At 39.4% G+C, this 22,161-nt stretch overlaps 1 protein-coding gene across 1 annotated transcript in view; it reads left to right on the top strand.

Annotated features, from left to right (window-relative positions):
* PAX3 (paired box 3) overlaps positions 1-22,161 on the top strand; it is an 89,863-nt gene that overhangs the window by 41,728 nt on the left and 25,974 nt on the right. Inside the window, exon 5 of the mRNA XM_010948848.3 lies at positions 19,703-19,908. Within this exon, the coding sequence (XP_010947150.2) occupies positions 19,703-19,908 (206 nt within the window). The remainder of the gene's footprint in view (positions 1-19,702; positions 19,909-22,161) is intronic.

The following is a 22,161-nucleotide window of genomic DNA, read 5'->3' as shown; positions in this document are numbered from 1 at the left end:
TTTTTGCATGTACTGCTTTGCACAGACCTGGACATATAGTGGCACCAAATAAACATTTGGTGAGTAAAGAAATGAGGAAATAGAGAACAATTTTGTGATGAGGTTATTAAAAACTTTGACCTCTATGTTTCCCCCCTGGGAAATAAACCTATGACTAAACCTATGTATGGTGTAGGTTATGTCCTGTTAGCTGGGCTCTGGTTAAATCTTTGACAACTTGTTTTCTTGCTGCTTCTGGTGGGGCATCATCTAGGGTTATTTGTATAAACAGGGTCTCGGTTAGCATGAAGTTTTGGATCGTGAATCACATCCCAGAATGTCTTTAGTGTTTGAGAAAGTTAGCATACTCATGTCAAACCTGCATATGTTTTTTATACTTCAAAATATAATCTACTTTTATTTTACATTTCTACAGTACTCTACATTTTTCAAAGTCTATTCATACCCCTGTAAATCTGTTCCTCATGATCACCCAAGGATTTTTATTACTTCTAACAGATGGTAAATCTGAGTAATACAGTTCAGTCAACTGTTTGTCCAACTGAGCAGAGGGCTGAGGAAAGAATCCTGGGAGTAGAATACTAGTTTTTTTTTTTTTTTTTGAGCTGCCTCTAGCTTCTTTTTTACCAAGCAGGTAAATTTGCTGCCCTGGCGTAGGCCACTTAGATAAAAAGGATGTGAGTGGTGTATGGGGCATCAGGGCAGAGGAGTGGGGAGTGAGGTGACAACTATAAGTCTAGCATTTCTGAGGGTGTAGCCAGTGGCTCGTGTCAGAGGTCACTGTGTTCATGGCTTGGAGATGCAAGACAATCCAAGAGTCTGAAGTCAAAGCAAAGGTCAACATTAAGGTAAAGTGACCATAGCAGCAAGACTTCAGACCACCTAGAAAACTGCTGTTCAATTAAAAGACTTGCCTGGTTTTTGATCTCCTTGTGAACCAAGCAATAAATCTGGTTCTTGGGTGTAATTAATTCATGAGTTAGTTTCGGCACCTGCTCTATAAAGTTGAATAACATCACAGGGACCTGGACCCTCATGGGAAAAAAAACCCCCAAAACTCTGGCTTCATTCATGCCAGGACATGGGGGAATGGCAGCAGCAGGAGACAGAAAGGCATCCCTCCATCCACACTGCAGACAGGAACTGGGACTTGCCTCATGCTATGGAAAAACGAGAGTTTGGGTTTTACATTCTGCCTAACCCTGGGTGAAGGTAGTGGTGGTGGGCTTTGGGGTGACAGAATGAGAGGATGAAATTTGTCACAGAATTCATAAACACAAGCATCTATGTGAGAAAGGTATATCAAATTGATACTAGTTATGTAACTCTCTCTGTGCCTCAGTTTTTCCCTCTGTAAAATGGGGAATAATAATAGTGTTAGTTTGAAGATTAGATAAACGAAAGCAAGTAAAGATGTTTGACATGGTGCTTGGTGCACAGTAAGTACCCACAACATGTTGGTTATTGTATAGACCAAGTACTGTTGCATCAACCTTTTTCTCTAAAGGGCTATGTAGTGAATATTTTTAGGTTTGTGGACTATTGGTATCTGTCACAACTACTCAGTTTGCCTTTGTAGCGTGTAGCCATAAAAAATACATAAATGAATGGGCATGGCTATGTTCCAACAAACTTTATTTATGGACACTAAGATTTGATTTCATTTTCATGTGCTGATGTCATTCTTCTTTTAGTTTTTTCCATCTATTTAAGAATGTAAAAACCGTCCTTAGATCACAGGACAATTCAAGTACAGGCAGTAGGTCGTGTGTGGCTGACCCCTGGTAAAGACCTTCACATCTTCAATTTGGAAGTGTTAATTTATTCCCTAGTGCCACATCTCTGTTTATGGTGATTCCCATTATTAGAGTTCTGCTGGCAACTTCTGGTTCTGCAGCAAAGCCTGTGATGGGTGTCGACAGCCCTTCTTCATTCACCTAAGATCGAGGTGGGACATGCCTAGGAGACAACTGAAGCGATGAAATAGATGGTCCTTTCCATGCAAATGTGCATGTTCAATTTTGTGGAGTGTTGGTAAAGTCAACTCAAAATTTCACGTTTAAGAAATCTTTCTCAAATGATAATGTGTTAGGAACTACTGAGATCAGTGAAAATTAGTGCTTGTCCTATTTAAAAGTATGAAGAAATCTAAAGAAATTTAGTCCCAAATGAGTCATTTGGTAAGTGAGAAGCTAAGGCAATTGTGCTTGAAATACCAACCAGTTTAAGCAAAAGTATTATTTTTCCTTATAAATTTGTAATCACTCCATTCCTTCTACTTCAATTTCTGGGGTATTATATCTGGCCTAAATCTAGAGCAAGTCCCTCTTTCTTTTTGTAATAATTTTTTCCAAGTTTCTGTGGTGCCAGTATTTCCTATACAAGTTGTTACAATGTTAATTAACGTGCATAGAATTTTTAGTTGTGCTTATAATTATTTTGATTTTTTCCAAGTTTAAGAGAGTGCTAGTAGTGTCATCTTTTAGGGACAAGGAAAGTTTCACATGCTGGCTAAAGTGTTGAATTGACTCAAGGTTGTTTGCAAATTCTCATAAAAATACCCAGGCTTTACAGGGGTTACCTCTCAATACTGGAACTACTTCCATTACTATAAAAGTAACACATGTTCATCGCAGAAACAATAATCTTTAAAGTAGAATTTCACAAGTTGTTTGAATTGCATTCCTTTTGAGGCTCATGAGTGTAAGGAACATGCACATGGAAGAACCAGACCCATGAGATCCCTACCTAGAACGTGTTCCAGGTTCCCAAGATGTCTCTTTAAGGTTAGAAAACAAAGCAAAATGGATTCCCGTACTTCTCATGAGGTTCTCTGCCTTATCCATGACCTGTATGTCTCTGTTATCACAGTTTCTAAAATGGGCTTTGCTCATAGGCTGAGGAAGTAGCTACCCCCGAGGGTTGGCTTCTGTGGAACTGAGGAAGAAATCCCATGTCCCCACTAAAGACGCCAGGTAGTTTACAGTCATAAGTACTGGTTGACTGGTCTGCCGCTGCTATTTGGGGGGTAGACTGGGCTGTCATTGCTGTTGTCTAGGGATGTTTACACTGTGTGCATGGCAGGAAAGGCGGATGTAGACAGGGTATCTTTCTCGTGTGCTTTCCATTTAGGGACTCTGTGGTTTTACCAGAGGTTCATGAAGAAAAGTGAATTTACAGTGAGCCCTTACTGACGAGGATTCCCTCCAAATCTTTGCAAAGGGCCCCCAGAATATATCACATTGTCAAGTGATTTTGTAAAATGTGCAAAAGTAAGCTAGTTTCTCCTCCTCCTCCCCCTCCCCCCCTTTCTCCTTCTTCTCCTGCTTCTTCTCCTCCTCCTCCTTCTAATTCTAATTCTTTCTTCTAATCCTTCTTCTTCTAATTCTTCTTCCTTCTTCTTCTAAAGGAACTCTGTTCCCTCAAAATATAAAAGCCTCAGACCCCACGAAATATGAATCTGCTTCTGGTTCTGTATTTTCAGGCTCAGGCTTATGTAAACCTTTTTGGAAGGGGAGAAGAAAAATATCCTTGTTGGTAGATATGTAGGATTCTGGAATTTGAGAGTGAATCTTCCCTAAGACCTAAGACTGAAGAAGACATTGTGGAAATTAAAGATTTTTCTCAGGGAAAGGAGCATGAAGCTTAGAGAGGAATGACCCTGTTGGTGTCTTCCTGTACGAAAAAAAAAAAAAAATCAGGAAGTTTGAAAAAAAGAGGGGCAATTATCTTTAGTTGATCAGAGAAGAACCTCATATACTCATTTTTATTTTCTGTATAAAGTGAAAGGCTTACTTTAATGCCTCTTGAATTTAATATTGGCTCATAAAGTTTGGTGCTGCATTATCTGCTATGATCATGATGACAATATGGTCATAATGATAAAGATAAAAACACCTATGTTACATGAATGTTACCATTTACAAAACACTTTCATGTATTTCCTCTCATTGGTAACTACTGAAGCCAAGAAAGAGTCGCTCTATTTATGGCCTCTGGATGCCTCCAAAATTGACTGGAATCCTGTGAAAGACTGAGGGAGAATGGTCTTTATGCTCCTCTTAATTATTCCTTCCTTATTTTGTAATAAAGCCATGACACCATCAGTCAGTTTCTCTTCTTTTGTGAATTCTTCAGCATCATGGCAGTCAAAATAACCATTGAAATTTCTGACACACAAAGCCATTTCTCTTCAAATGGCTTCTAATTTTTTGCTTGCAAAACTATTCAGCTGGCAAGCAAACAACCATATTCCCTCAAAACCTGTTCTTAGTAAGGCAGTGTTGGCATTTGTTAGATTTGTCTGTATAAACTTACTAGTTGCTTTGCTGACCTCTGACTGTTTGACCCTTTAAATGAAAACGCACCACCGGGACATACAACTAAATTTATCCACATTCAAGGAAGTGGTCAATCAGAGAAATGTGTGGTTGCAGAAAAGTTGACCTGAATGCTTAGTCAATTATTCCATTAAGAAGGAAATGTGCTGATGGGATGGAAAAGATGAAGTTCTCCTGCAGTACAGAGAAAGGTGGGATATTTAGGATTGGGAGGTTCAGGGAAGGATTTGTGGAACCGGGTTTTGAGAACTAACATTGTATAAAGATGGGCAGAAAGGGCATTCTAGGTGGAACAGACAGTGAATTAAGGTGGAAAAATCAGGATATGACCAATACTTGGTCCATTTGGCAAGTGCATGGGATACTGGGAAATTGGTTTGTTTCAGTTCAATGAAAACGCTAAACTCTACTCACTGAACTCTTAGCAGATATTTGTGTACATGTTCAACTTCATGTTAATGAATAGTTTCCTACATTTTAAAGTTGATTTACTCGGGAATATATTAATCATTATTTCCTGCAAAAGTTGTTTATTAGTGCTTGGTATTTGGAAATACATGTTATTTGAGCAATGAAATTTGTGAATAATACTAAAAAAAAAGATGATCTAGAAATCATTTTTATGCATGACTGGGGATTATCTTGCTAACTCTGACACCTAATTGGCTTGCTGAGACTTTGGGCAAGTCTTTTAAACACTCTGAGTGTCAACTTCCTTTTAAAAACAAGAATAATAATATCTAACTCACAGAACTGTTATAAAGGTATAATGAGGTATCCAACTTAAAAAATCGGAAATAAAAACAGCACCACATTACGTCAAATGTACATAAAATGGTTGAGATGCTACACGTTAATTTTTTTTCCTCTCCAAGGCCAATTTGAGCCCAAAGTGCTTCATCTCATTTCATTAAGTTTTGGATTCAGTGGGTCTGGGAGGAGGACTCTAGTTACATAGTTGATTGGAAAACAGAAGTCAGTTCACCCACAGATGCACAGAAAGTTATGAGTGTGATAAAGAGGAAAGAACCAGAATTTAGAATTTAGTTTTGAGATTTGACTCTGCCATTAACAAGCCAGGTGATGATAGAAGTACCACTTCATCCATTTGTTAGAATTATTATTATTTTTATCTGTAAGTTAAAGTGTGGTCTGATGATCTTTAAAGTGATTTCTAGCTTTTAAAATTCTATGCTAAGCAGCACATTTGTTTTTTACATTTTTTTATTGAGCTATAGTCATTGTACAATGTTGTGTCAAATTCCAGCGTAGAGCACAATTTTTCAGTTATACAGGAACATACATATATTCACTGTCACTTTCTTTTTTTTTTCCCTGTGAGCTTAAGCAGCACATTTAACATAAAACATGACCATCTCTAGCAAGTAGTGGAAAAATATTTTAAACAGTGATATATCCCTAATTCTGCCCCTGCAATGTACATTGCTAGTTACCTGGGACGTCGTCTTCCTGTGCTTCAGCGGGTTTTCTTCTCTAGCCACTGTCTCTCTTTATGCCCAGTCTTATGCTCAGATGTTCACACACTGATCCTGATCTGGCTTCTTCTACTAGGAAGAAGGAAGCGTTTTTAAGGGCCCCTTCTTACTTAATTGCATCACGGTGTGAGGATTTGGGAGGAATGGTCAGGAAGGCAACCACCTCTGATGCCTCAGGCCTTTGACAAGCTTTTGTTTTTTAAACTGTGGCTTATTTATTGTGGGAGTGGAGAGAGACATGTGGGAGAGTGGCTTCAGTGCTCGTTTGAATGAATTATATACCTGCCTAAAATGAATGCAATGTGAGTGCATGTCGTTTATCTTGGTCCTCATATATAGAGATGGACAAGTGCTTCTATCTGTACATTCAAATGTATCTACAAGGGGAGATGAGCAAATTGTCAGCACCCTACATAATCTCAGAACCCAAGTGAAATTTTCACATATCAAAAATACTACCAACCAAACAATTTTGTTCTTATTACCAAAACAACAAAGATAAATTCATTTGACTACTTGCTGGAGGAAAGAATTTTATTTACTTTTTAAAAGTGTATCTAATCAAGAAAGTTTTAAAAAACTTACGTTTTGTTAATAAACTATGCAGAACAAACAAATGGAAAGAAACCCAGTAAAGGAGTTTGGCAAATCTATCTGTCTCTCTTCATCCATGCATTCATCCACCCATCCATTTATATAATCTAGTCCCTAATTTAAAACCAACAGCGACTGTTCTGGATTCTGGGACTATCATTATTTTTTACTTTTAGACATTGCTCCAATTTTATTTTATAATGTAATATACTTTTATAATGTAAAGTCAAAAATGCAAAACAAAATAAGAAACTTATTTTGTCCAAGAAACTCTTCTTAGGAATAAATTTATGACTGGGTGGTGAAGACTAGGGCTTGACTTTGCATTAAATTGGCAGCATATTCTTTAGGTGTTGGCATTGTCCTGACATGTTGATGGGGTGATTTCCAGTCAAAATTACTGGCTGGTGTGAGAGGGAAGGATGAGTAGGACTGTCTTTGGTCTGCATCCAGGAGGGTCCTTAGTTTATTAAACGCTGCCAAGGATCAGGACATATTTTTGGACCCTCACCCCCGACCCTCCCCAGTCCCTCGGAGTAGGCTTTCCTAAGTCAAAAAGACTTGTCATCAGAGCCTTTTGGAGAAAGGAGTGCCTGGGATCAGCCCACTGACTCGGAAATCGCTTACTGCGTTATTACTCCTCTTTGCTAGGGAGGAACATTGAGCTGCTTCTCTTCTGTTCTCCTCTTTTCTCTTCCCCTCCCTTTTACTCTTTCCTACCTAGCACTTCCTTATTCATTTCCCTCCAGCTCTGCAAGATAGTTCCTGAAAAGGCAATGTGGAGAGGCAAGGCAACTGCCCAACAATTCATGGAGAAGCTTGCTTTTGAGGGAGTTCTTGATTTTTATTTATTTATATTTTGGAGTTGGGTGCCTGACCTATTCACATTGACTGTGGACGTTAATCAAAATGAGCAGACAGTAAATTGCTCAACACTATACTTCATTTTGCTGATATAGATTCATATCAGTAAACACAAGTGAAGATGAGAATTTGCCTCCAAGCACACATACTCCAAGTTCTTTCCCATGGAAACCAAAACGAATGTTGGCAAAACGGAGAGGCCAAGTATACTTAATTTCTTTTAGGCAGTTTGCCTGATTTTTGTTAAGCTCAGCCTTCTTATTTAAGCCCTGAGGTATCTGGGTGCACAGAATTTATTTACTTCATACCAACCTTAATCATTAATCCCACAGCAGAGACATGTGTCCTGGACCAGGAGGCGCAGAGTATCCAGGCCTATATTTTAGATTTTTAAGGGAATTGGAAATGGACCAATCCCCTTTAAGTGGATACATATATACTGGCTGATTACAGGCAGGATCTTCAGAGGAGGTAGCAGATGGGAGATTGGATAACGCTCGTATTTCACAATTTTGGGAAGTTCTACAAACATCTTCAAAGCTTTGGTGACCATTTTTCTCTCTCAGTCTTAGAACATGGAGAGCAGTTTTCTCACGTTATTTATTTATTTTTTAAAATGCTTGGTGAAGTTGGATACGATGAAGGCGGAAGGATGCAGAGGGCTACGTTTTTGGAGGACATATCATACACTGGGAGCTCTTGTTTGCTTTACAAACTCTTTTTTCCCTTAAAACCCGCCTTTGAAGCAGGTGTTTTAAACCACATTTTACTAATGGAAGAACTGGTTCAGTGTTAAGCGGCTTGCTCCAAATCAGAGAGGAGGGGCCAGGTGGGCATTTGAAACAGACTGGCTTGTCTCCGAGGTCTCCTTCTACCATGACTCACAGCCTTGTTTGCCCAGACCTTTGGTATCACTTCTTCTGAGTTCAGTGGTGACTGACTGTTGCTTAGAGGCAAAGAGAAGAAAAGAAAGTTTCAAAAAGCAGCTGTCCCTATCTAACTAAGGACAGTGACAAGTCACTCGTATCACCTGCTTAGTCACCTTGACTGGTTTGCCAATTCCTCCTGGAGTCCTCTGGTGGGAGAAGACACTATTCTGGAAACCAGCCTTCCAGACGTGAGCATCATACCTTTGCGGGGTGAAGGAGAGAAATCGTCCTCTCTCCTTCATTATTCCTTTCCTCCCAGCCTCTAGCAAAAAGCCCTCCTTGCACGGTAGGCATCCATGCGTGATTTCTGATGGCCTTGATGTTGCTCCTAATTCATTTGCCAGCGAGAATTCAGCTCAGACTTCTCTCTTGCCTCCAGGAAATGGTTCCTCTTTCATTTGTGCTCAGGTATTACCCCTCTCTATCTTCCAACAAGCAATAATTGACCCAGATAAGATTTGGATTTTCAAAACAAGCTTCTTGTGCAGCCCCTTTTCTTCCTTATGGAACCCAGTAGAAAACCAAAAGCAAAGAAACAACCTCGAAATGCCATATAGGCGGTGTCAGTTAAAGCATATTTGATCTCTGTATTAAGGATCACAGGCTCACAGAATCTATGGCTCTGTTGTTTACTAAATAATGTATCTAGGCTTTTCAGCCTTGAGAAACCATTTAATCTTTCTGTTCCTGCAGGGCAGGGTTGGATTTCCTTCTGTTACATACTTCAGCTTGACTCAGTGGAAAGAGCACTGGAGGGGAAGTTAGTTGATTAAGTTTTACTTTCTGAGTTTAAGCTCCAAACATTATTTATATTTGTATCCCTGGTGCCAAGGGCAGCGTCAGCCACACCTCAGGCGTTCGGTGAGTGTTTACCGAAAGATGTGTGATTGGGGGCAACCTCACTTGCTCTCTCTGAGCTTCAACTAGGGAGGGGCCTCGAGTTTCTTCTGATGATTCTGCAATTCTGTAAATGTTTTGCCCTATAATTCTAGTCTGTTTGTCATTTATCTTCTTACTTCCTTTGGTAGGTTTCTGGCACAAAAAGTGTAGTATTTAACTTCCTACTTAAAACTGCCTTTCTTCTCTTTTTCAAACATCTCCGGTCATGCTAATCCTGACAAAGTCTAGTTGTGGCTAAAGCTGTTTAGGTTTTGTGTGTCCTTGGGTTGTCTTGTCTTAATAAGGGTGGCAAAAGCATTCTTTTGTTTTCTACCCTCTGAAAGACTCTCTATGTAACTTGTCACCTTTTTTTATATATTCAGCCTTAGTTTATTTGTTGACTTTTAAATGACCGATGCACACAATAGCACAAATATTCAATAGGGGAAAATAAAGATTACGACAGGGTGGTTCTATGTCTTTGTCAATTGTTCACGAGTCTAATTGTGTCTTATTTAAAGCTCTGTAAATTTGGCTAAGGTTAGGTTTCATAGCCAGAATTCTTAGTAACTGTACATAACATAATTTCACATACACCAACTACTGTGGAAAATACCACTCATTCTTTATGGTCATGTTTTCACAACTGGTTTACAGGATTGACTGTGGCCAGGAATAAAAAAAAAATGTGACGATACTGGCCACAGGTTTTTTTCTTTTTTTTCAACTCCTATCAATGGTTGCAACAACCTACTCCTCAAATAACAATGCTAATAAAGCTGTGTATTTGAAATATATGATCTTATACTTGGGCAGCCTCTTTTAGTTCTCATGGTTCAGGTAGGTTACCTCACCCCTGAGACCTTATTTTTTTCTCATCTGTAAGATGGGGATGACAATATCAAAGCAGGGTTTTGGTATCGATGAAAGAAAATGCACATAAAGAAAGCAGGGCTTGGCAAGCTATCTTATATCATTATTACTGAGTTAATTTTGCCTAGAATGTTGAGGTAACTATCACAAGATGGGCTTTGAGAGGTCCATGTTCTGCCTCTAGTTAACCAGTTGACACAGAAATGATTTCAGAATTACGTTGCTCTACGTGGCAGTGGATGAACGACACTTGGACCAAAAAATGTGGTTTCAATTCAGATGCAGTAACAAAAAACTAAGCTAAATTTCCTCATAAAGTGGGTGTTTTGCAACATGGTTTTTCTTTCCCCATTTAAAGAAATATTTTTCCAAAGGAGGAAACGAAGGTGAAAATAAAGTGGCTTGACACAATAATTTCTTAAACTGATATCATTGGTGCTATTAATGGTAAGCAACCTAGAATGAGAGCATTTCTAATATTCTGCAATGCTGAATAGATAAGGTGTAAATGGAAGAAAGGCATAAATTACCATATGGAACGTGCTCTTATATTCTATTTCATTGGATTTATTCTTTTTTTCCCATTCACAGCATCTTAGAAATGCATATTTAATCCTGAGACATTAAAAATTCTTTTTCTTTAGAATTGTTTGCTGTGTTCTGATTTTCTTCCCCCTAACTCAATTCCATTGACTATCTATGAGTTGTCACATTTTTAGCAAGAAACAACTATGTCAAGCTGTGCTGACAAAATATCCCAACGTAACTGTTAATAAGCATTGTCATTTTAAGCATGAAATAGTTTAGCTAATGATTTATCTCTTATAATGCAGCACTCGGGGCAGCTGTGTGATTTGTCTCTTTAGCAAGTCAAGTAATTTCTTTAGCAAAATGTTAAGCACAGATGGGCCATAAGCTGTCAGTTAACATTATTGTGTCTGCATCTGCTTGCTTTCAATGCACTGTTTTATGTATTCAGTCAGTTACTTAGCTGCAGCTCTGTGAAAAGCTGAACCTACTCTGATTGGCAAATAAAATGTTCATTTGTCTCTTCTTCCTATTGTTTTGTTTTGGTAACACATGTCAGCAGCTCAATTACCCAGTTCATTAACAGCTCCCAAAGGACATGATGGCCAGCCCGTGATAAGAGGGCAATTGTGGCCCATATGGTCAATAATGGCCTCTCTCTTGGCAATTGTAAATAAAAGTCACTTGGCCCTTTTCCTTTCACGAGAACTACTGTTTTCCTGTTCCCCTTCAGTGTGCAAATTACCTTTCTTTGCTCCCTGCGATCCAATCCCAGGACACCAGAACCTAGCTTACTGCTTTTAGAAACATGGAGACTTAAGCACCGAGAGGGAGAGCTCTGGCTCTTAATTTTAATTATGACTGACTTTAAAGCTCTTGAGGGAGGAAAGTTCTTATCAGGGGAGACTATTCTTAGAACGCTGTTAGCTGATTAATTAGTTAACTAATCAGTTTTCCTAATTGAATAGCAACACATTTTTCTGGGGGCTTTCGGCTCTTTTTTTCTTTGAAATGCTCTGGCGGCAGTTACCAAGGAGTTTAAAAAACCATTTAAAACAAACAAACAAAAATTGCAAATAGAATCCCTTGCAGGGGTAGGTAGGGTGGGGAAGTGTGACTGGATCTTTGCTGGATGAGAGAGATTCATTGTGAAAAGGAATTCTTGTTACATACATTGAAGTGGCAAAGGGTTTAAGAAACCACTGGGTTAATCTGGGTGACTGGCAAGGTCCCCAGAACTAGCAGTGATTCCTTCTTCACTTTATGCTTTTGGAAGGAGGTGCCAGCTGAAACAGTAGTTTGGGATTTTGTTGGCTCCCTTGAGCAAAATATTATTTGTGTCAGAGGAAGAGAAGGGACACAGCATGTTTTTACTTAAACACATTAACATATACAGCTCCTAAAAATAATCACCAGCGGGGCTGAAATGAACGAAGGAGAAATAAGCCTTTCTTTCTAGCTGTGTTGTTACAAAGGGGGCCTTTTACATGACTAACAGTGAGGTAGTGGCTGTTGGGAGAGAACCCCACCCCAAGTAACTTTCCTCAAAGCAACGTGGATAGAAACCCAGCACACACATGAGATTCAAAGTTATTGGAACCTTAGGATCCAGGGTGTCTGTTGGCCCAGGCAGCTCAATGCCTTGGAGGCAGCTTGCTTGTCCTGCCAGCCTCTGCTCGTCAGCTCTTATCTTAAATAAACCCCCAATGGTCCACGTTGTGCATTTAAAGTCACTCCAGGGCCCTGGAGCACACGCGGGCCCTCCTGGACTGCCCCCGTGGCTGGCCATATTCATAACCAATCTGTACTCTCCTCCCAGGGCAGCAGGGACTCAGGGAGTTGTTGAGTGTCAGGGTTTATTTGTGCTATTTTGATTAGCACCAACCTGGCAGGAGCTTATTTTCCTTCTAATGACCCCGTGCTGTGAGAAGGCGGCTTCCGAGGGAAGGACTTGGGTCAGAGGGGAGGGGAATAGCGTTACATTTCTGCAGCCTCCAAATGGGGGGGACTGCTGGGCAGGAACAAGAGGAGGTGAATGGCTGGAGGGTCTTAATTAGATTTAGAGTTCTTAAAAGAGCCTTTCTGAGAGAAAACCCAGAATAGTCTTGCCATAAACGGTCCTGCTTTTTTTTTTTTTTTTTTTTTTTTTGCACTTTCTAAAGATTCTCGGGCTGGCATATTTGGGAGAGAAGTTGTAGAGGCAATAAAAACAAAACAAGACCCTCTCACCTTCCAGTAAGCCACCGATCAGGTTATAAAACGTCTCTCCTAGGATATCAATGAACACAGTCACAATCACTCAAATTCTCCCACTGAGTTATGAATGTTGGGAAGTTCAATTGATGGCTTGATCATTTGTTAAGTCAGACACGCTTTGTAGATATACCTTAGGATTCTGTTGTAAATTTTTGGTTTGTTCCTTTCAGTGGTGTCTCTCTCTCTCTCTCTTTCTTTTCTTCTCGACATATTCACAATTTAAAAACATTGAAAAAATAATGTCGCCGATTACTCCTTAGCTTGTGAGTTAATGTGGAAGAGAAGCTTCCAGGTGCTGAAGTCTCTCAACTGGCTTGGATTAACCCCTACTGTGCATCCATTTCAACCTCCCCCTCCTCCCTCCCCTGAAAAAAAAAAAAAAAACAGCCAACCTCCCCTTTCTCATCCACTCGGCTTCCTTTGTGTCTGCTGCTCCCCGCCAGGCAGGTGTCAGAGCCCTGAATGAGGGTAAACGCTCCGTTGATGGATTCCACAGATGGAGCGTGGAAATCGGTAGAATAGGCCTCGGCCACAGGCCATTTCTTGGGATCCAACAAAAGCCTCCAAATAAGTCAACAAAAATCCCAAAGATCACAAAGGGAAAATGTCATTTGTCATTTACTCGGGGTCTGTGAGGGACTATCAGACTCCTCCTTGCTTTCCCCCCAGTAAACACGGGAGAGGTCATTCGCATCTCTCTCAGCTTAAAAGGGCCACTTCAGATCAGAAACCAGTTAGTTGTCCCATTGTCCACTTCATGTTGAATGGCAAAACTCACAAACCCAGGAGACACTCTACAATTAGCCAAGTAAGGGCATCCAACTTCCCGCTGACCCTCTGAAGACCTCGTGGATATAATATACTTCTGAAATACCCTTCCGCTGTCAGACCCAGGGTGAAACCGCCTCGTGGGGCCCTCAGGAACGATTTCTATTTTTATCTTGTTCTTTTATCAGTGGAACACAGCTTTGAGTACCAACGCGGACAGGTTTAGCTCAGAAAGATCAGTACAGACGGAAGGACCATCTGATTGGGTCTGAGGTCATCTTAGAATAAATGACTGATGACCAAGGAAGTTCAGCCTCCAGGCCCGCAGGGAGGGACTCCCCCCACCTCCTCCCGCGCCTGTAAACCGCATTGTGCTGTATCTGGGGCAAACACAGACTTTAAATGGTTGTCATGTTTTGATTCTTTAATTATTCAAATGAAAAGGTCTTGCTGAGAAGAAAGACAGTGTGCCAAATGTGTGCTTGTGAATTTTTTCGTTTTTCCATTTTTTGCCTGTCTCCTGTCTCTGAATTATACTGGTCTGGAAACCAATAATTATAGAATTCCACGTGACTAAATCCCTATAAAATTGGGGTAAGATCGCATGTATAATAGAGTTAACTAGGATGAAATATTTCCCGAGGCTACAGAAGAGGTCACGAGGGGTTAACGGACAAAGACATACTCTCTAATTCTGTAATTCCTTCTTTAATTAAACTTCATGGTTGGTCCGCTGGTGGTAATATTTTTACCTTCTCCTCCCAGTTTGATTTGTTTCCGAAGGAAGACTTTGTAATCCTGTGGGTATGATTGTTGTCTATGCTTGATCTTTTTTTTTTTTTTTAAGCTGAAAAATGTCCATTTTCCAGAGGCTGATTTTGTGAGTTAACGTGAAATCATTGGGATAACTAAAAATTTTGCTCCTAAGACCTACAATTTACTTGAGCTAGAAAAAGAAGCAACAAACTTCTTTTTGAAATAAGAATAAAGCACAGACTTGAAACGCTCAGGCACTTGGTGAGAAGTGATATTTTCCTGTGATCACGTGGACATTTTTGCTGAAAACCTTGTGACTATTCCAACAGATTTCAAGTTATTTATTCCTGCATTTTAGTCTGAAAGGAATTTGAGGTTACTTTACAGCTTTTCATATCCTTTCACTAAGGCACCTTTAATACCAAAAACGACTTTAATAAAGATATAAACTGAGTGGTCAGTTAGATTGCTTGTGATCCGTAGTAATCTCCAGGTTCACCCTGGATCTTACAACCCAGCGTCTGTGATGGTTCTTAATGGAGACTGCAAATGGTCAGACTATTCTGATTTCTTAGACAAATCCATTCAGTGCTGCAGGAAAGTGATTCGTTTCTTAGTGCTTTCTTGTTGTTGAAAACTATACCTTGAATATATGAAGCGTTCATATTCAATCAATATTTGTTGAATTAAATTGAAATGGAAAATTGATTTGGTGTGTAATAGCGATTAAATTGTTGTACTTCTGTAAATTACATTTCATTCTAAGAAGTTTTGAAAATTTGGGACAAATGAGAATAGTACGTAAATGATTTACATTGGAATTCTTGTGTTGGTCTGTTTCTGGTATTCTTCTTCAAAAGGGCTCTGTGTGTGTGTGTGTGTGTGTGTGTGTGTGTGTGTGTGTGCGTGCGTGTGCGTAAGGAACTCAACACCTATTTAGGACACTCCAGGCTAGAAGAGAGTCCCCTGAAGTCCCACAGACTTGGGTCAAAACCTAGCTTCCCAGCTGTGTGACGTGAATAACCTCTCTGAGTCTGTTTCCTTTTTCTGTACAATGGGGTAAGTATTTATTTCACAGGTTTTTGTGTAGCTACATAAGGAAGGGAGAGAAATTCTCATCCTCTTACTAAGGTCTGCTCCAGGTTCATTGGCGACATTGAGTTATACTAACATGTAAGTCAGAGAATGCATTGTGAAGGGGTCTTGGTAAGAGAGTCAAAATTTTCAAAGTCGAATATGGATTGGGCTAAACTCTGAAAATTTTAATGACATTTAAAACAATACAATTTCCACTTAAAAGACCATGTATTATGTATTGATATGAATTTTCTTATGAGAACTATTCTGGAATTTCAAATTGGGGGAAATATCTCTATTTAATGAATAATAAAGCAAACTTTGCGAAGGCATATGTAGAAAGTGACTGAGCAACTTAAATGTATGAAAGTCTCCCTTTAGTATTAAGGCCAGACTAGAAATAGCCTGAAGAAATTACATTTCATCTAGTCACATACATATCCTGGCAATTTATTAACATTTAGATAACTGTCTTGCTCACACAGCTTGTAGTTTCCAAGTCATGGCTGAAATACTCTACACAGAAAAAATAACACAATTTCTTTCTGTCACACTATCTGAAAAAGGCCTTGTTTTCACTTGGTGTAATATTTAGCAAGATTAGATACTTGGTGTCTTGTATCTAACTTGTTCTGCTATCAAGTTAAATATGTGAAATAGAAGAACTTCAATGGAATGATTTAGGCTGTGCTATTAAACTGGGATTTAAGTTTTAAACCTGTTTTTGGTAAAAACTGAATGATTCAAATTCAGGACATTATTGAGAATCATGTTTTGTGTAAATAATAAAATTTAATTCTATTGAACGGTGTAAGAAATGGTGGTATTCCCATCTTTAGAAAGAGCTAGTATTTCCAACTGGTAGGTTAATCTTGAGTTGCTGACTTACTATATCTTAAAGCCCACATCCTTTTGGAGTTTACAGAGGCGGAAAAGTCAGGATTAACTTGTAAGATTGTGGCTTCATATTGCTAAAAATGATCAGTTGGTTCAGATAATTTTCCAGTAGAAAAATCAGGCAAATGGTTTCCTCAGTGTCATTTGAAATGATGCTATTTGGAGGTTTTTCTAGTTAGTGGCAAACTTTGGATTGCTTTTGAATAAACAGTCTAGAAATAAAAGTAGTGATTTGCTGGCTTGTTAAAGAAAATTTTATTTTTGGTGGTAAAAACTGTCCTATTGAACTCTTAGATATTCTGAGTCTTTTTTTTTTTTTTTTAATTATTGGCTGTTGATGGTTCATCTTTTTTTTTTAATCAAAATAGTCTTTGAAATAGTTGATAATTATTCCCTAGAAAAATGCAAGCATGAAAATACTTGCAATAATTTCCAAGTCATTTTTAAGGATTCACAGACCCTCTCACCTCCCGGGGGCCCAACCCCACTCAAAGATCATTTGAATGGATGCTGGGTGGCTCAAAAGAGCAGAATTTCCATTTAAAAGATGTAAAATGGTGGCAGGGAAGTCAGCGTTAGTTCAAAACTTAAAATTTACCCTGTTCTTCTCTTCAATCAACATGTATTTATAGAACACCTATTATGTTCCAGCAGTGGCTCCTGCAATGAACCAGGCAGAGGAAGGGTCTTGAGCTTATATTCTAGGGGATGCTAGTTGTTCAGGTGAAACATAGTTGTCTTGACCCTCAGAATCGATGCTGGCTGGTACTTGTACATCAAAGCAGCGCCTTTTCTCCAGAAACCAGAGATGATTTTGATTAATTGACCTGACAGTGCATGGCACATCATATTTACTTGGGAGGATTTAATAGCCCCAGAGACTCCCAAAGGAAACATGAAAATTTCCAATACTGTTCTCCTAATGGGATCATCGTAGGAGAAAATGCAAACAAATATTTAAGGTTCTCATAGGCAGAGGAAGCTTTTGGCTAGCTCTTAAATGCTGTTGAGTTTTTCACCTGAATTCAGATTAGATGGAAAAGTCAGGGCAATGGAAGCTGGAAGCACAGAAGGAAAACATTTTATGGAAATTAATTTTCTTCTTAGGGGAATGAGTAATTTGTTTCTTGGAGAGTATATTATTTATCATTGAAAAAATATAAAGGAGGAAGTTTTTTTTTTTTTTTAGATCAATTGTGGCAGGAAATATTTTATATACTTGGGAATTTTGAGGGGGAAATGAATAATTCATCTGGAATATTCTATAGAGATGGTTCTCAAAGTGTCTGTCTAGGGTCAGTAAAATCAGCATCAATCACCAGGGAGTGTGTTAGAAACACAAATTCTCAGAACCCACCCAAGACCTGTGGAATCAGAAGTGGGGACAGTCACCCGGGTTTTAACAAGCATTTTCAGTGATTCTGATGCTCCAGACATTTGAGAACCACTCCCCCACAATTATGCACAAATTATTGCTCTTTTAATTTGGTTCACATTTATTCAAGGTGTACACATGTAAATTGTATTGGCTGCTTTTGAAGTTTATAATGCCATGCATGACATATTTCTTAGCATGTTAATACTCCTGTAAAATATTCCTATACTTAAAGAAAGTCTATTTTACTTTCTTTAATATTAAAATATCCTAAAATAAGATTTATATTAAATTAGACCATTTTATATTAAATTAGATAACATAATTGAAAAACCAAGCATAATGGCTAACATAACAGTAGACGCATTATATATTACAGTTTCCTTTTGCTGTTATGCACAAATATTGGTTTTCTTTAATTTGTCATGTATATTACTAATGCACTCTCATGATTTCACAGTATTTGAATGTGAATAAAATGTAGAAGTATTAAAATATTAGAAAACTTAAATTATATTTATGGGCTATTTTGGATGTACACTGGAGCAGCTTATAACTTATACTGAAGTAGAAGGAAATTATATATTTCTATAAGGCAGAGTTAGGCTTGAGTTCAAGAGAAAAGAAAATTAGTAGAGCAGGTAATACTGCATTTTAACATTGCTTCTAGTGGCCCCTGCATTTCCCCAGGTCCTACCTGCCTGAGGGTGCAAATGAGTTACCTTGACATTGACATTAATAATCTACAATTTTCTGGCTTTCTTTCCTCACTTGTGGACAGCATACCTTGGCTTCTTCCCCAGAGGATTCCCCCAGTTATTTAGAGAGTTTTCTGAGAGCATCTGGAGGTGGTCAGGAGCAAGGCTGCTCAGGCCCCCGTGTTATGCTGAGTCTGTGGCTGATAGCCCGCCGTCGGCCCTCTGCTGCTGCCCCGAGGTCCAGGGCCTCTGCGAGAGGGCTGCTTTCCAACTGAGAGCCCTGTGTCTGGCTGCATCCTCAAACCGCAGAGTCCACTATTGGCCAATAAGTGCTCTGTTACAGTCACAACTCACAGACACCAAACTGCATCATTAAGTTTCCAGCTCCTCTTTCCCTTTTGCAGGCACTTCCGTACTAAATTTGGAAGGCTTCCTTCCCTGATGCTACATGCAAATGTAGGCAAATTTAAGCTTTGGTGGAGAGGGAGCTGCAGCCAGGCTGGCTTCAGGGACATGTGACCTGTGCAGTCGCCCAGGCCCTGTGCTTGCTTTTATGCTCTGTTGTTGCCATGTTGAAATTCGTAATAACTTTTGAACACAGTGCCTTTTCATTTTGCACTGAGTTCCTCAAATTAGGCAGCAGTCCTGGGCAGCTGCCCACCTGTTCAGCAGAGACCCAGACTCGGAACTTCTCTTTAGAAACAGTTTACTCAACTATGCCTGCTTCTTCTTGAGTCTGTTCTTGAGATTTGCATTAACAATATCTAAACTCTCCTTCACTCATTTCCTACTGTTTGGTAATGAGATAGTAGACGTAATGTGGATTTTCTTATAGGAGCTGTACAGTCTACAATTATATTATAAGAATATATACAAATACATTACAGGAAGTATTATAAGAATCCTGCGATGGCTTAGTATTATTGCCTTTTTAGATACTAAGTCAGTTTTGTAATATCTATTTAAAAAATCATTTTTAACGGATTTCCTCCTGGTGTAAAAGTTGGTGAAAATTTATCAGGAACCAAACTAAATATGATTCATTCATTAGACAAAAAAAGTGTACCCATCAAATGCTAAGGACAAGGGCCAGAGGAAGGGAGTAAGGTTTGCCCCTGTTTTCTAAGAGCCCATAATGGGCTTAGAATGACAGACGCAGAGAGCAAACACTTCTGCCTGGGGGGGCTTGGGGATGGGAGTCGAGGCAGAGATGAAATACCATTTAATAATGTTACAGTGCACGGAGGGGCTTGGTGTCCCTGGGAGGACTTTGGCAATTCACTTTAAATGAGGATTTGAGTCATTATAGTTTGGTCAGAGTTGTTTTTTGATTCCAATTAATCACTTTTTTTTTTTTCTCCTGTGCTTTTAGCCTCAGCACCCCAGTCCGATGAAGGCTCTGACATCGACTCTGAACCCGATTTGCCACTAAAGAGGAAACAGCGAAGGAGCCGAACCACCTTCACAGCAGAACAGCTTGAAGAGCTGGAACGGGCTTTTGAGAGAACTCACTATCCTGACATTTACACCAGGGAGGAGCTGGCCCAGAGGGCAAAGCTCACCGAGGCCCGAGTGCAGGTACAGACGTCCAGACACCCGTATTCTGCTTACATCCAGACAGGAAGCAAGAGTGTCTTCTCCTCGAAAGCATAATTCAAAATAAGAAAGTAAATATAGTAGGGATGGTCCTTCATTAAGAATTAGAGCCCCCTCACATTATAAAGTTCCTCCTTTCCCTCCAATTTCGTTCCTTTATATTTTGCCTTGTCATGATAACCATATCATGGCCTCTTTTTTCTTTTTATTTGCATTTGTGTGGTCCAACTGCCCCCACCTCTACCAACCTCTTTTGTTTTAGATACGTCTGTGGCATACAGCAACATTTTACTTTGCTAGCCAGTCAGAAAACCGTTCTCTTTCTCCTCTTAGTAGGTTGGTCAGTTGAATTAAATTTATTGACAGGATAGCTGGCTTCTTATCCGTTATGTCGTTTGATACAAGTATTCTATATGTATAGATTTAAAAATGTGATCTATTTAATTAGCTTCCTCTGTATTCCTAGTATTTTATGTGTGTGTGTGTGTGTTTATGAAAATGTACATTCTTATTTTAGACTTTGGTTATCATTACAAGGAGAATGTAATTATATTGGATATAACACAGAGAAGTGTGTCAATTCACATTTTTCATTCATCATTTCAGGGATTCTTGTTATATAGCAGGCACTAAATGGACTTTGGGGGTGGCATGCAGATTAAAGCAAACTTTTGATTGGTTACTTAGTGCCAGGCTCTGTTCTAAGTGCTGTTCATGAATCAACCCATTTACTCATCATTAAAACCCTAGGTTGGTATGATTAACACCTCCAATTTACAGATGAGGAAACTGAGACTCAGACTATTCAAGTAACTACCCAAAGTCACATAGCTAGTAAGTGATTGAGGCAATTGGGTGCCATAAATTTCCCCTCTATATATAGCCTTTCAGTTATGAAGATATGCAAAGTGGTACAAGGTAAAAATCCCTTCCTTTAATTCTGGAAGCGTTTCAGGTAACTGTATTATTTTATATTGTTTTATTTATTTATTTGTTTGTTTATTTAGAGATGGAGGTAATTGGGTTTATTATTTACTATTGGGGGAGGTATCGGGGATTGAACCCAGGACTGTGCACATGCTGAGCATGTGCTCTACCACTTGAGTTTTATCCTCCCCCTTCAGGTAACTGTATTATTTTAAAACATTGAAAATTATCTTTTCACTGTTACAAGTGCCCTGAACCCTCTAAAGAAGGGTGCTTTGGTGTCCTATGTTTGTATTGAGTGGTAGAAAAATGAACTTTCTCCTCAAGGTAGAAAAGCGCAGTTGGAGAGATTACACAAGCCTCAGGGTAAATTGGAACTCCTCACTGGCCCAGGAGAGAAGTTACCTTGTCTGGGAATGTCTGTTAGTCCCAGATACTGACTTCTGCAGGGTGAGGCTGGGAACTCAGCAATGAACTAGTCAGCTGATGTGGTCTCTAGACTGCTCAACACATTCTCATATGCATCTAATTACCCTTCCTGTCGCAGACTGTGTTGGAATATTCTCTTCCAGTCTGCAAAGCCAAGGCAGAGGGATTGTTTTATTCAATTTGACTTTGTATCAGATCATCACAGTGCTAGGAAAGCCAAGGAATGTGAGGATGAATTAAGGCAAGTTTCTCAAGGAGCTAGTGTCTAACTTGGGGAAGGGTGAGACCTTCTTGGAGTAAACAAGAGTGACTCATGAAGAAGGGCGAGTCAAGATGGACTGTTGAGTCCAGGCAGATAGATATTCATTGCACAGGGAGGGTGGGAGAGTTAGTAATACAGAATAATAAGCAAAAGCACAGAGTTGTCAGATGATCTTTCATTTTTGCTCAAGTCACATTGAGGAAACAGTGAACAGTTCAATTTGATCGGAGGACAGGGAGTGGTAGAGTGGCAGGAAGAAATACAATTGGAAATCTAGATTTTAACATGTGATCTATTTAATTTGCTTTCTTTGTATTTTGTGTGTGTGTGTGTGTGTGTGTTTGGTACTTATTTTAGACGTTGGTTATCATTATGAGGAGAACGTGACTCTATCAGATAGGCACATGGAAGTGTGCTGATCCATGTGATTCATTCCTTTTGGGAATACTTGTTACGTACCAGGCACTCTGTGGGCTTTAGGGATGGTGCATAGATAATAGCAAAACCTCGAGTGCTTATATACATTCTGTGGAGAGCCTGGGTTTCAGGCGAGGGGGCTAAACTTATGCAAAGGGCAGTGGAGGCTGTGGGCATGAAATAGGTTAGTGGCAGTGGGA

Source organism: Camelus bactrianus, chromosome 5 (assembly GCF_048773025.1).
Source record: "Camelus bactrianus isolate YW-2024 breed Bactrian camel chromosome 5, ASM4877302v1, whole genome shotgun sequence".
Classification (NCBI taxonomy): Eukaryota; Metazoa; Chordata; class Mammalia; order Artiodactyla; family Camelidae; genus Camelus; species Camelus bactrianus.
The sequence above is the reverse complement of the archived record's forward strand: the minus strand, read 5'-3'. Positions and strand labels throughout refer to the sequence as shown.